Below are 13,622 nucleotides of genomic sequence, written 5' to 3'. Positions count from 1 at the left end.
CAAAGCATTTTGCAGGGAGGCTTTTTATGCAATAGATGTGAACTGTCATTGAACACATGCATGGTTGACCAATAGTACGTCTCTGCAAAATGTAATGGATAAATTTATCATGTAAGGATTGCTAGGATGAGCAGCATGATAGTCTGAGTTTTATTTAATTTGTATTTAAGACATTAAATAAATGTACATTACACAATGAGACAATTATAAGAATCTCTAAAAGGAGAAACAATTTGAGCCACATTATAAAAAGTTACAAGTTACTAATTCTTAGTCTGGTTATCAACTCATCCTGAGTTCCTTCTTAAAAGTGCATGATTTGGAAAACATTTAATGTGTAAAAAAAAACAAAAAACAAAAAACAAAAACGGTGTGCTGTAATTTGCCTGCTTATATAACCGTATTCAAATACATTCAGGATGAAACAGGATAGCAGGACAGGAACCGCCCTGTAGTATACAGCCTGACTTTCCAGCCAAGTGTTGTGACTCCTATTTTTTCACAAGTTTGGCTGGATTTTCTTCCCAAGACTTTTAAACTGGCCCTGCAAGCTTAATGTTGTCATTATCAGCCGTTTGAGCTACAAAATGTTTCCCAAAACAGTCCTTAACACAACTTTTAATCACAGTTTTATGAAACAGAGAACATCATAATAATAATTTATTGGACTTAAGACAGATTATAACCCTAGTACAACCTACAGTATGGTTTGGATAAAGCAAAGTTTTGGAAAAATGGGAATAGGTTTATCCTTATCAGGGTGTCGGGGGGAGGGGAGCACTGGAGCCTATCCCAGCTACCATAGGCTGAGAGGCGGTGTCCACCCTGGACAGTGCTAGCCAGCCTGGCTAACACAGAGAGAAAGATAACCATTTGCACTCACATTCACACCTATGGGTGTATTAGAATCACAAATTAACCTAACCCCACTAATTGCATGCCTTTAGACTGTGAGAGGAAGCCAGAGTACCCACACAAAAACAGGGAGCACATGCAAAGTCCACACAGGTCCAGGCCCCGGCCTGGTGGTGGAGTCAAACTCAGGACCTTCTTGCTGGAAGGCGATAGTGCTAATCACCGCACCACTGTGCTGCCCTGAAAGGGTTTCTATGTGTGTTCATTAGAATGAATATTGTCTTTGTTCCCTGATTGCAAAGACCAGCAAAAACACTTAAATTCTATTTTATAATTTATCTTGTAGAAAAACGGAGTGCTGCTGAACACTGACAGAAAGTGCAGTTTCACTCTTCCAGCCCGCAACTGATCACAGTGAGCCGTATGTGGCCCTCAAGGTAGAATGAGTTTGCCATCTCTGGCTTAGAGGGTTAATTCCTGTTGGTCAACTACTTTCTTCTTCAGTTTATAGAGCAGAGCGCAAAGGTTGTGTGATTTGGCTGTCTCTGAGTAACCACTGAAGCCCTGATGCTTATGCTCAGTGTTTTCACAGAACTCGAGCTGTTTTTTTATTTTTAACCACGAGATTCATTTTCCCACCGGAGACGTATTTACCTGTTCTCCCTTATGTCTGATTCATCTTTGGCTTGTCATTGTCTCTCAAGTTTCAGTTCAAGAAAAAGCGATGGACTCAACGCGATCAACATGCTTTTTCAGAGGAGATTAGATAAAGAGGAGCTAACTGTGAACAGGAGATGGTGATACGGCCGACTCTCTGTGGTTTCTCTTCAGGCAAGTGGCTGGGATTGAAACATGTAGGTGAGGAAAGGAAAGAAGAGGAGGATGTGAGAACTTCCTCAAACTGTTTGCAGTTTCGCTCTTTTGGACACGGTGGTCGTCGCTGGTCAAAATAGAGAAGCTGCTGTTCTGCATTTCATCTGACAAGAAATGACTGTTTACCTGAACTGGCATGATTATATGAGATGTAGCCCACAGGACATAGTGTGGACTGAAGCACAGTAAATAATGTTTATAGTCACATTTTGCTATTTGCTTTATAATCCAGCAATCTTAAGTGCGAGTTATCCCCCACACCGCACTGTGCAATATTGCAACTTATTTAACAAGTATTCTTCCATTCTTTCATGTAGTATTTCTATTTTCAGTGAGACTTCTGCAACGAGGAGAAACAATGCTTTATTCTGAGTCATACAGACATATGAAGCCTTTGTCTGGGACACCCACTGTGTCCGTCACTGCTGTTTGATCACAACCTAAAAGAGAGAAGGGGAGAGGTGTTTTCTCTTCCTCTTCCTCTGCTTTGAAAGAGAAGCAGGAGGAGAGAGGCAAGCTTTCTGAAACTCGCGGCAATCATTTCTCGCTCGGTATGTGTGAGACGGAGAGAATCGAAATTTAGCATCTGGGCTCATATGCTTTAAAAACATTTGCAGCGATGTTTATAAGGCATTTAGTGAGAAAAAGCGTCAAGTTTGTACGTTCAAGCTTTTATTTCAGTATTTATTCATCAGAATCATATTCAGATCACCAACATTGCAATAAAACACAGAAATATCTCCAAAGAAGAGCATGTAGATAAACAAATCTAGACATTGAATGTAAAAAAACAAAAGCATTTTAGCTTTTTTTTTCAATTGTGTCTGTCAAAAACATTTTTTCATCCAGTTTTTTGCTGACCTTTAGAACAATATCATACAAACAAACAAGAGTAAAGCATGCACAATGGTGTGATCAGTAACACTTTTAAAATTTTAATATCACAGATTAGATTCCGAGTCAAAGCAGAGTTGCATATTTAAGAAACATTTCAAAATGATTCGTAAAAAACTAAAACATTAAATATCTGTTTGCATTTTATTTACATCGCACGTTTCCAGCCAAAGCTTCTGTCAGTCACTATTAATGATAATTTTGATATGTTTTTTACATGCAATATTCTTCACAGCTTGTATTTATTTTTGATTTTTTGCTCTGGTATGAAAACAACAAGTTCATTCGCTGCTACTCACCACCCTCCCTAATCAGAGATGTTTAAAAGCATACATATTGTCGTTGCCCTCCAAAACAACACAAGAAACAACACATTTAATTATCTTCTGAGTCTTTGACTCACTTTTCTTCATGTTTGTCTTCTTCACCATTTGACCTGTAAACTCTTTGAGCAATGCGCTCGTATTTGTTTGTCTCTTCCACATCGATGGCCTTGTGAAAGTTATCCAACTTTTCTTTTCTCTGCTCTGGTTCATCTACCTCTTGCTGATGTGCTTCTTCTTCTGAGTCATATTCATAGGACTGTCTACGGACCATTTTTTGGCGACACACCTGCTCACCTAATTCTGCATCTGATTCACAGGATGTCTCGGACTCCAATAGCTGCGCCTTGTTACATCTGGGAACTTTAGATTGACCTTCTGCTACCGACTCCCTCTCAAACGTCTCATCCTCTAAACTTTCCTGGTACTTCTGCTGTTTCTGTCTCTTGCCTTCCCTCGGTTCACCAGGGGATCCCTGCCTTCTTTCCTCCAGCTCAGGGATGTACTGATCACCTGCTGGCTCGTGGTGGTCTACTTCAGGGCTGTACTGGCTCCTTCTGTACAAACTCTCCTCATCCTCCTCCTCCTGACAGGAGCTTCCCGGGACGCTCTCACCATCAGACTGGGAGAGACGTAGGCTGGGCAGACCCGGGGGTTTCTGGGAGAGGTCAAACGGTTCCTCTTGGCTGAAGTGGGTGAGGAGGTCCATTGGGGTGGTCAGACAGAAACGCCCTCTTTGCCTGAATACTGAAATCACAGGGGAAAAAAAGTTACATTTAACAACAAAATTAGCTAAAATACATAAACAGTGTACATCATCATCAGTGTGTACACACTTACGTCTCTCATCCAGGCCTCTGTCCATGACACCATGTTTAACCTTCATGTGTCTGGTGAGGTTCCCCTTCAGTGTGAACTTGCTCTGGCAGTATAGGCATTTGAAGGGTTTGCTGTCTGAGTGGAGATGCATGTGGCCCATTAGGTTGTGCATCCTGTTGAATTCTTTCCCACAAAGCTGAAAGAGAAGAAAGAGAATACATGTCCAGATATTAGGAACTCATTAAGACCTTGGGTTTAATTTGACACATTAATAACAGTGATGCATAGGCTATGCATCCTGAATCATTCGCAAGGTTTCTCAGGTAAGTACATTTTAATCTCTTGCTTTTATTTCAAGTCATTAAAAAAAATAAGTGAATATTATGTTAACAACCCATCCAGTCGCCCATTTTCTGGCTTGAAAAGTGAAAAGGCCAAAATATTTTTGTATTAAAATTCACATGTTATCAATAAAATGTAAAATTCGGAATTTGAATTTTTGCTACAATTTGAATACTATTAACACACACAAGCACTTACAAACCTTATAAACTATCTGCAATAAAAATAATATTTTAAGCTCATTTGTAACAGCTGCAGCGGTCAGATGAATGGAATGATTAAAAACAAAGAATTTTTCTCTGAAATGCAGTGAAAATTTAAAAGTGTAAGAATCGAGTATTAAAGGTGATACTCAAGCTTTTCATCAGTGGCTGTAGTAAACACTGTGTCCACATCCAACAATAACAGGCAAGCCCTAATTACCTGTTATTTTTCTCTCTCTACCAGATCTATGTTAGATGACTAATTTTCTCAGATGCTGAGTTGCAGAGTTTACACGCAATCATGAATGAATGTGAAGTCTTTCAGACATGCATACATACACACATTCTTTCTCCCTCCTTCTATAGTTATTTTCCTCGTTTCCTCTCTGTCTTCCCCCCTCACACACAAGCAAGGACACACACACACAAGAAAAACAGAAAGAAAAAGACAGAGAGAGAGAGAGAGAGGAAGCAAAACTGAGACAGAGCCAGGAGGAGAACAGGGAAGGGCAACTCCTGCGCTGTCCTTCCTCTGCATTCTTTTTTATTAGGGTGGTCCTTTCCTTCAGGAGGAGAGAGGGACTGTAAACTGTCCAAGAGGACCGTGAGAAAACAGGAAGCTGCCTCCAGCAGCAGAGAAAGCGAGATGAAATCTATTTGCGGGGCTTGTTCTCCGGGGAGGCCGGCGGGCCATTGTTAGAGAGGCAGTTTGTGCGGCGATATCCTTCCTATGAACAAGGAGGCTCCCACTCCCATAAGCCTCTCTGCTATCTGGTCATCGTCTCAGTCCTCAAGTTGCACCAAAAAACCAAGGTCAAAACAGACAAATTCTTTAACAGCAGCTGCCACTACAAATTACAAGTCTGGTTCCTGGCTGTGATTATCAAGACCTGGTTTGTTTCGCTTGCAAAAAGGGAGACACTTGCATTTTAGATGCCTTTATTTACTCCTTATAGTAAAATAACTGAGTATTAAAGGAATAAAATGAAACTGAAATAGCAACAATGATCTGCTGCTTCTCATCTTATTGCGCTTTGTTGGACTACAGTCCATGCCTTTTACTGATTACCAGTGAAGGTCTGAATTGTCTTCATATATAAATAAATATATATATTTTACAGCTTGCACTTTTGTAATAGGTGTTTTATGTTTTTAAGGTCCATTTATGATGTCATGATTTCTGTATTCCTGTAAATGTAATAATAAAACAACATTTTGTGAAATACATGTGCAGTGGAAATCCTCGCTCTGTCCAACAAAATGTTCCACATCAAGCCCTTTGATGCTACATGGGATTACGTTTCAGTGTGATAAGATAAATATCAAACTTTATAAGTCAAAGCAGATGGATTTTACAGCTTTCAGACATACCTGGCAAACTGTTTTGCTTCTTTTTCTCTCTTTGTTGGAGGCTTAAACTGTGGTTTAGTGGTTGCTAACAGCAATTTCATAATGATATCCTTCAAATGTGATGTTACACTTTTACCAGTTTGCCCTTTAGAGCAACACTGCTGAAAACTAGCTCAGTCATATGGTGTAGAAACACTGTGGCTCGATTTCGTTGTGATAGGGCACGAAAGGGCTAGTTTTTTTCTCATACTGATAATCCTGTCTTCACTTGGGTTGCCAGTTCTGTGGTTTTCCTGCAGAGGTGAGTTACTTTTTTCTGTGCAATTTACGGACTGTGGGTAATTCTTCTATACTTCAGGAAAAAATAAGAGTATCTCTATAATTAAAAAATCGTATTTAAATGAAATAATTGATTCCTGCCAAACCGACTTCATGGACGCACATACGGACACAAAATGTGCCATACTGACCTCCAACACCTCCAGTTACTATCTGAATACAGAGCAGGTTTTGACTGGCCAGGGAAAGATTCAGGTCATGTAAGTTAAATTACAAATTTATATTCTAAATCTTCTTCTTTTATGGACTTTGTCACTCCATACTGAGATCACCTGACAGCACAGACATGAGTCATACTTACTGAGGCCACTAACGTGCTTTGTCATTCGAACACGTGAACCTTTGGGAAATTTGCTGTACAGAAGGCCAAAAGAACGAGCCACATCTCACATGCCAAACTCGACCAACCTTGCATTTATAGGGCTTGATGTCCGAGTGGACGATCATGTGAGCCTTCAGAGTCTGTTTCTGGACGAAACTCTTAAAGCACATGTGGCACTGGTAGGCCCGAATGTTGGTGTGGATGAGGACGTGACGCTTCATGTTGGCCAACAGGGTGAATTCACGACCACAGATGCGACACTTGTGCTCCTTCACCCCCTGAAGAACAAGATAACGTTGAAGTAGTGGTGTGAGAAAGACGAGTCATTCTTCTGGTTTGCTTTAGAGAGGCCAGATTGTCCCCTGATAACAAATATGCCAGGCAGTGCCAGTGGAAATGCATTTAAATGTGTTTATGAAATATAAAATATCTATTTGATGAAACTATGGCTGCTACAGTTGTAAATATAAACAATAAGCTGTGCATTTTAGAGCTTGGGCATGCTAATACAGCACATGTATAAACGGTTTGTGGAGTCAGGTGGTTTATCTAAACTCTAATGCTACTAAAGAATAAAAACTGGATGTTAAGCAGTTAAAAGTAGCTTCAGTCAAAATTCAAGAGGAAACTGCTTCATCGCTGACGTTTTTACTATCCAAAATGTAAATTGGGCAAACTGATAATTCTTGGATGCCATTAAAAAACGAGAGAGAAAAAACTTTAACATTTCAGTTTTTAATCCTTTTGTTATACACCTACTTTATGAGTGAGCGTGTGCTGTTTCAGGTGGTGCGACTGGATGAACTCCATCCCACACTCACTGCAGATGTACGGTCTGATGTCTTTGTGTTTCATCATGTGGTTCTGAAGCTGACTGGGATACTGGAAAGTCTTCTGGCACTCTGTACACCTGCACACACAGCAACCAACATTTGCAGTTAGCCTGCTGGAATGTCTCAACAATGTGGGAAACGCATATATAAAAATGCACTTTCGTGCCAAGAGTTCCACGAATAATTAATATTGCTCAGAAAATCTGAGGACATAGCCAGCAAGAGGTTAGCCTAATTTAAAAGAATAAAAAAAAATCAATTTCTTGGCAAGAACTAGTGGATGTCCTCAATGGGTGGAGGTTGAGCTGCTATGCTAAGCCAACTAACTGCTTACTTTGAACAATAACAAGAATATGAACATAAGAATATGACAGGAAGGAAATGAGCTCACCTGTACAATGTGGGACCTCGGTGGACGGTCAGGTGCCTCTTTAGCTGTGCCAGTGTGGGGAAGTCTAGACCACACTCCACACATACATTCTCCTGACCTTTTTCATGCTTCAGCTCGTGGGCTCGAAGCTCGCTGGGATAAGCGAAACCTCGACCGCACACACTGCAGCTGGAGGTGCAGAAAAAGTGTGAATGAGCAGGAAATCTAGGCATTAAACAGCAGAAACTCTATATAATATATTGGAATAGCGGAAATGAAAGTGAAGCTGGTGTAAAAGTAGATTATAAGCCTAAATTCTACACAGGAGGCCACTCCACAGGCTGAAAAAAAGTCCAATTGTATGGAAGTCTAAGGGGAAGGCAACTCAACTGCTAACGTGATTTGTGACCTCAGAGGGTCACACCTGTAGTGCCCTTTGGTTTCACCCCTTATTCATTACCTCCAGCTTCAAACATCAAGATGGTGACTGCTAAGATGTTCAACATCACAATGGCTACCTCAGTCTTTGACATACTATATGTAAAAATAATTTACCTGTATGGCTTCACATCACTGTGCTGCATCATGTGTCTCTTCAGGTGGCTGGTCTGGGTGAAGGCCTTGTGGCACACCTGGCACTTGTGGGGTCTCATTCCCTGGTGTGTGAGTAGGTGTGTATGCAGGTGGCTCAGCTGCTTAAATAGCTTCCCACACAGGTGACATCCATGTGGCTTGATGCCGTTGTGACCCAGGATGTGTGTGACCAGGTTATACTTGGATGTGTAGGACTTCTCACACATTCGACACTTCCATCTCTTCTGGTCTCCGCCAACGTCCACATAGTAGCTGTCATCTACGTGAACATTGAGACCGAGCTTCTCAGCGCTGCTCGTACCACTTCGAGGAGCTCCTTCACGGGCGCCATGACTGGAGCGGAGGTCCTCTCTGGGGTAGAAACCACCAGGGGGGTGGTGCATGATAGGACCAGGCATGAAGAAGGGGTATGGGAGAAGGCTGTGGTGGAGAGGTGGGAAGTAGGGAGGGTGAAGAAGCAGAGGAGAGGGTGGCCAGATGGGGGAAGGACTGAGTGGCTCCTGTTTTACCTGCACAGGAAAATTCACATCTGGAGGTCTGTGTTGAAGCTGCAGGCTGTTGAGCTCGATCATGCCAGGGATGGGTTTTGGAGATGGAGAGGGAAAAGGGCGAGGTGGGAGGGAGAAGGGAATGTGCGACAGGTCCACTGTCTTCTTACTGCTGCTTTCTTCTGCCTCCTCTGCCTCCTTCTCAGGAGATTCACCTCCCTCGTCGCCATCTACTTTTAAGGGAGTCCTTTTGCGTTTTTGGGATCCTTCTTTGAGGGTGTAACTGGGGCCAAGCATGGGAAAGAAAACGGGTGGACTAAATGCACTGTAGGCATCTCTGGTGGGTGATATGCTGGGATATCTAGCAGGAGAAAATTTGGGGGGCTGAATAAAGAGTGGAGCTGGGCTTAGGTAGAAGCTGCGCTGAGATGTTTGTCTTAGCTCTTCTCGGAGGGAAGGACTTCTTCGTGGTGAGATGCTTACTCTATCTTTTTCCATCTTCTTTCTGCATGAAAAAGGAAAAGAAGTGGTTAAATATCTCCAGTTACAACAAGGAAAGAAGTATTTAATCAAATATTTTACTAGAGGTAGCCCGTTAAAACTACTTGTGAGCCTACAAAGCCCACTTGATGATGCAGAAGGCAAGTAAGACATGACATAAAAATAAAGGGCTTTTTAGTTCTTCATATAAAATGTGGATCTTTGAAGTTTTCCTTTTAACTTTTGAGTGAGCCTGACAGTTTCATCATAATCATACCGAAAAACTGAAGCATCAAAAACTATCTCAATACTTTATCCAGTATAAATTTTCTTTCAGGAATTTACAAGAGTAAAAGTCGGGAATTGACTGGTTTAAGGAAGAGTAACAGTAACACGAAGCAAGTCCTGAAAGCAGAACCAACCTTGAGTGATTACATGTATTTTCTTCTGTTGCCTAAAGATTCAAATAATGTGTATTTACACTTGTATCTATTCTATCCTCACTATATGTTAGAAACTAACATGAACAACCAGTACTAACATCAGTGTCGCCAACCACAGTAGAATGGAAGTCAGCAACATTGGTGTGACATCAGTGACACTTGTAACATTTACTATATTCCAACTACTGATAGAAAGGATTATATCAGGTAACTTTTCATGCATTATATGATACAATAAATTTTTCATATATTTCACTTCTGGTGCTTTTAAATAAAAATATAAATATGTTCTTCACATGATCCTTTTGTGTTATTTTTGGTAAGATCTATTAATATCGGTGGTTGTCTATTAATGTAAGACAGGTTAGAAATTGCTCTAAAATGTACTTTTAACTCAATTTACAGAGTCAAAATCTAGTTGCTTCTAGAATAGTCGCCAATGTTTCTGGAAAAATCAAAAGAGATGTTTGCCTTAAATACACAGACTGCCTGATATCGAAACAAATTTGAAAGTACAGAGGCTGAACCTTTTTTAAAGCTACATTTTTAGTTACAACTACAGTAAGGTGATTACTTTGAAGATTGCTTCTGTTTGAGATTCAGCCAGGTAGTATGATATATTTTTTCAGTGTTAAATTTCCCCCCTTCTTCTGTTACAGTTTCAACTGAGCCAATTGAATTGAGGCAATTGAATTGTAACATCAAGGGCTCAACTGTAAAACTCTGGTTTCTTGCATTAAAATAGATTTTAGCCTTGTTCCTATTATTGACAAGATATCAGCCGCACCATTAGTTGGTGCACATTTGTGTTCTGTTTATCAGCAGATGACAAGTGTATATTAATTAGCCTGTGAGGAAAATGTTTATAAAAATTATTACATTTGTCCCCAGTCTCCACTAGTTTTAAATGTTTCACACGTTAACAAATATTTATTGGGACTCTCGATATGCTTAAAATTTTATAAGAATCACACAAAAAGCAATAACTGCTACTGACTACAAAAATGCATCCATCTTATCATGCTTTCTTGACATTTATGGGGAAAAACATCATAAAGGTGAAGAAAGGAAAAAACCACATAGTGCAAAAACAAGCTGGTTAAACCTCAGAAATCTCAAGCAGGAACTCATATCTATGAGGGGCATTGCCATTTTGCAAAATAATACACTATGAATGACTGGTTTGAAAATCAGTACTATACTTTCCATCGTATGCATTTATTTGAATTCTTAATTTGAAAAATAGCAAGTAGCTACACCTGTCCACTAAAATCTATACAAATAAAACATTTAACGCCGAAAGGAAGTAAATAAACTATAAATACCTCGCATTTGCTTTCATGTTCAGTTCTTGAATGAGTTTACCTTCCACCACTGCTTACATATACTTCCAGTTGTAACATTTGGAGAAAGAATTTACAAAAGTGCATCAAATGAAACTGCGTCCTGTTTCTATTTATGACATGAAACCACTTCTCTGAAGATTCCTGTGGAAGGAATGCAAGCGGACACACGCATGTACGCTGTGGCGTTGACACCCACACCTTTCAGGTTTCAACCTGAAACCTTTCACTTCTTCCTTTCTCACAGATCTTCTCCTTGTCTGAAATTAGGAAGTTATCTGTGAGAAGTTTGCCTCTACCTCCTGGCCCCTTTTCGCTTCTCCATCTCTTTTTCTCTGCGCTCTTCATCTTTCTTTTTTTTTTTTTTTGGACTGATTGCCAGGAAGAGCTACTTCTTTTCTCCTCTACTGGAGTTCAGTTAAGTACAATCACAAAACTGCAGTTTGCATCTGTATGTTATAGAAATATAGAATAGATGATTGCAATGGATGTGAAGATGAAGATAGTCGGAGGGGAACTATCTTACTTCTGCTTGACATTCAAAATAGTGGTGCAGATTAATTCTATTCCTGTTAACACTGCAGTGCTTATCAGTGAGAAACTGCTGAGACCTGTACCAGTCCACTGCTTGCATGACCACAGTTTCCACTTCATGTCTGTCACAGGTTACATCCCTGTTGGCTTTTTAAATGTAAACATTTTTAAAATACTCATGGCTTCAATTTAAAATTATCAAATTTTAAGAAAACACCTGCTACAGTTTCCAGAAATTAAAGGAGGCGTCTTACATTTTCTCGTTTTTTCTGGCAAAAACTAAAAAAATTGTAGTAACAAATAAGAAAAAAATAGCAAAAGCTCGTAATGTGGAGGTTGTAATTCCATCACATCTTGGCATATTTGCCCGACAAACATTTTAACTGATGAATTGAAAGCAAAAGTTGATCTCAAATCAAGGATCAGCTTTCTAAGTATTTCAGCTCAACATCTGCATCCAGATTTGCATCCATTCTTACAACATGTGAATGAAATGTCATGAAAAGTTATTTTGAAAAGCTAATGTGACGATGAAATGAAAGCCAGCGAAACTTTGACATTTAAATTCACCTCAACAAATAATTAGCATTTTACTTCTGGAAAAACATTCAAATGAAACATTTCTACCAGTAAATTTCCCTTTCACAAATACATGGATGCAAATTCATAAAAATCAATCTACAGGAATTAAAAAAAACCAAGATGCCAAATGCAAAAATTGGATTTTTCTGCCTCTTTCCAGGATTTTCAAAGAGCCCTAGACGCCTGCTGAAGTTTTGGGTCTCTCCTGGACATCGTCCTGCTCTTTTATCCTCTTCACTTCTCTTAGTTAAGTTGCTCTGTGCAGAGACCCCAGCCTGTCCTCGCCACACCACGCATTCCAAACAATCCATTAGACCCGAAGCCCCTCCTCATGTGCCAGTCAGTGCCATGTAAGTGTGCGCTGTGTGCGGTTGCAGCATATGTCTGCGTGTGTAACTTACCAGCTGAGTGTAGCAGAGTGTGTGTGTGTGTGTTTTTTCTCTGTGATGCTGGGGCTGAAGTGCTGCTGCAGTAGCTGCTGTTGTACCTGTGCCTCTCTTCTCTCCCTCCTGCTCGCACTGCAACTCTCCTGACAATGAGCCGCCTGTCCACGGATAGCATTTGAACTGACTTAAGAAAGAGAACAGGAACAATCACTTTGTTCTCATTTTTCAGATGAGTACCTTCGGAGAGAAGGAAGGAAGGGAGGGGAGAGGAAGTCAACAAGCCTAGTGCCTTCCTGCAGAAAAATAAGGAAACACTAGATAGACATCTCTATTTCTCTATGAAATAGGGATTTGCATAGCCTTTGGAGGAATGTAGGGAGGAGAGTGCTGATGTTTCACTTGAAAACAACACAATTTCTAGGTTTAATAGCTGCAAAGTGACATGTCATAATGAAAGATAGCAATGCTTTCCATTAATCCAGCTCAAAGAGATGCATCTTAATACTGGCTGTTTTCATATGTATAAGCAAATAAGTATCCATTTTTTAGATAAAATAGAAAATTTCTTGAGCTTATGAAATAAATATTGTCAAAAGTTCTTAATTGCTATGTACATGTTCATCACAGAGGGGCTGAGTGCCAGAGAGACACTGCAATGTGTAATATATCACACTACAGGAGAAAAACACCAAACATGTGAGACATGATGTGCTTTATTCCCTTCTTTCTTTCTCATTTTGAAATGGTATTTTTTTTTTCATGCATTGTGTGTGTTGCTCTGGTAATCAATTGCAGGATCACCTTAATCGGTATTCCCATTATTTTCTCCACTTCCCACAAAACACGTGGCAGATGGAAACAGCGGCAATGAAAACAGTACAAATAGATGACATGCGTCAGCACAGCCACTAGGAGGCAAGAGCGGCCTGTCTGTCTACAATGCCACTTTATTGTTCTGTTTGTTATCATATAGCGTTTGTACCTGTCTCTGGTTGTGAAGTCTGAGTGAATTAACATCCCACGCGTCTCTGTTGGCACAGAAGTTTTTGAACAATGACGATGTTAGCAGCTCTTTAATTGCGATGAGGTGGCAGTTAGTAAATCAGGAGGGAGCTGCAGTAATTGAGCTCATATCATTGAAACGGTGAAACTGTCTTTTATGAGATGTGGCCAATCATTAGCTGTGTTAATTAGCTCATGAGACCAATTAACCTCGGCCCTGGACAATGTGTGCATCAATTCCTCTGAG

General features: G+C 40.2%; 1 protein-coding gene across 4 annotated transcripts; it reads right to left on the bottom strand.

The window, feature by feature from the left end:
* Window positions 1-2,383: 2,383 nt before the first annotated feature.
* On the bottom strand, window positions 2,384-12,575 carry znf366 (zinc finger protein 366). 4 transcript variants are annotated; one of them, XM_013271859.3, is made up of 7 exons: window positions 12,389-12,575; window positions 8,079-9,110; window positions 7,545-7,712; window positions 7,080-7,230; window positions 6,407-6,598; window positions 3,786-3,960; window positions 2,384-3,692 (listed from the first exon to the last, which is right to left on the bottom strand). In XM_013271859.3, the coding sequence occupies exons 2-7, from the start codon at window positions 9,101-9,103 to the stop codon at window positions 3,022-3,024; spliced, it is 2,382 nt and encodes a 793-aa protein (XP_013127313.1). In that variant the 5' UTR covers window positions 9,104-9,110; window positions 12,389-12,575; the 3' UTR covers window positions 2,384-3,021. The 4 variants fall into 4 exon arrangements, with proteins under 4 accessions (XP_013127313.1, XP_013127312.1, XP_005452219.1 ...); XM_013271858.3 differs by having other exon boundaries at window positions 12,475-12,563; XM_005452162.4 differs by lacking the exon at window positions 12,389-12,575 and adding an exon at window positions 10,854-12,376.
* Window positions 12,576-13,622: the final 1,047 nt, after the last annotated feature.

Source organism: Oreochromis niloticus, linkage group LG12 (genome assembly GCF_001858045.2).
Source record: "Oreochromis niloticus isolate F11D_XX linkage group LG12, O_niloticus_UMD_NMBU, whole genome shotgun sequence".
NCBI classification, from domain to species: Eukaryota; Metazoa; Chordata; class Actinopteri; order Cichliformes; family Cichlidae; genus Oreochromis; species Oreochromis niloticus.
This window is presented reverse-complemented; position numbering and strand designations above follow the sequence as displayed.

What these genes read in the sequence shown, in the direction of transcription:
- znf366 (XM_013271858.3), bottom strand. Translation starts at nt 12,548, where the DNA reads ATGCTATCCGTGGACAGGCGGCTCATTGTCAGGAGAGTTGCAGTGCGA. An exon ending in AGTGATGTGAAGCCATACAG is followed by an intron (nt 7,713 to 8,078) that starts GTAAATTATTTT and finishes CTGCACCTCCAG; the next exon opens with CTGCAGTGTGTGCGGTCGAG. An exon ending in TCAAGCCCTATAAATGCAAG is followed by an intron (nt 3,961 to 6,406) that starts GTTGGTCGAGTT and finishes CTTCTCTTTCAG; the next exon opens with CTTTGTGGGAAAGAATTCAA.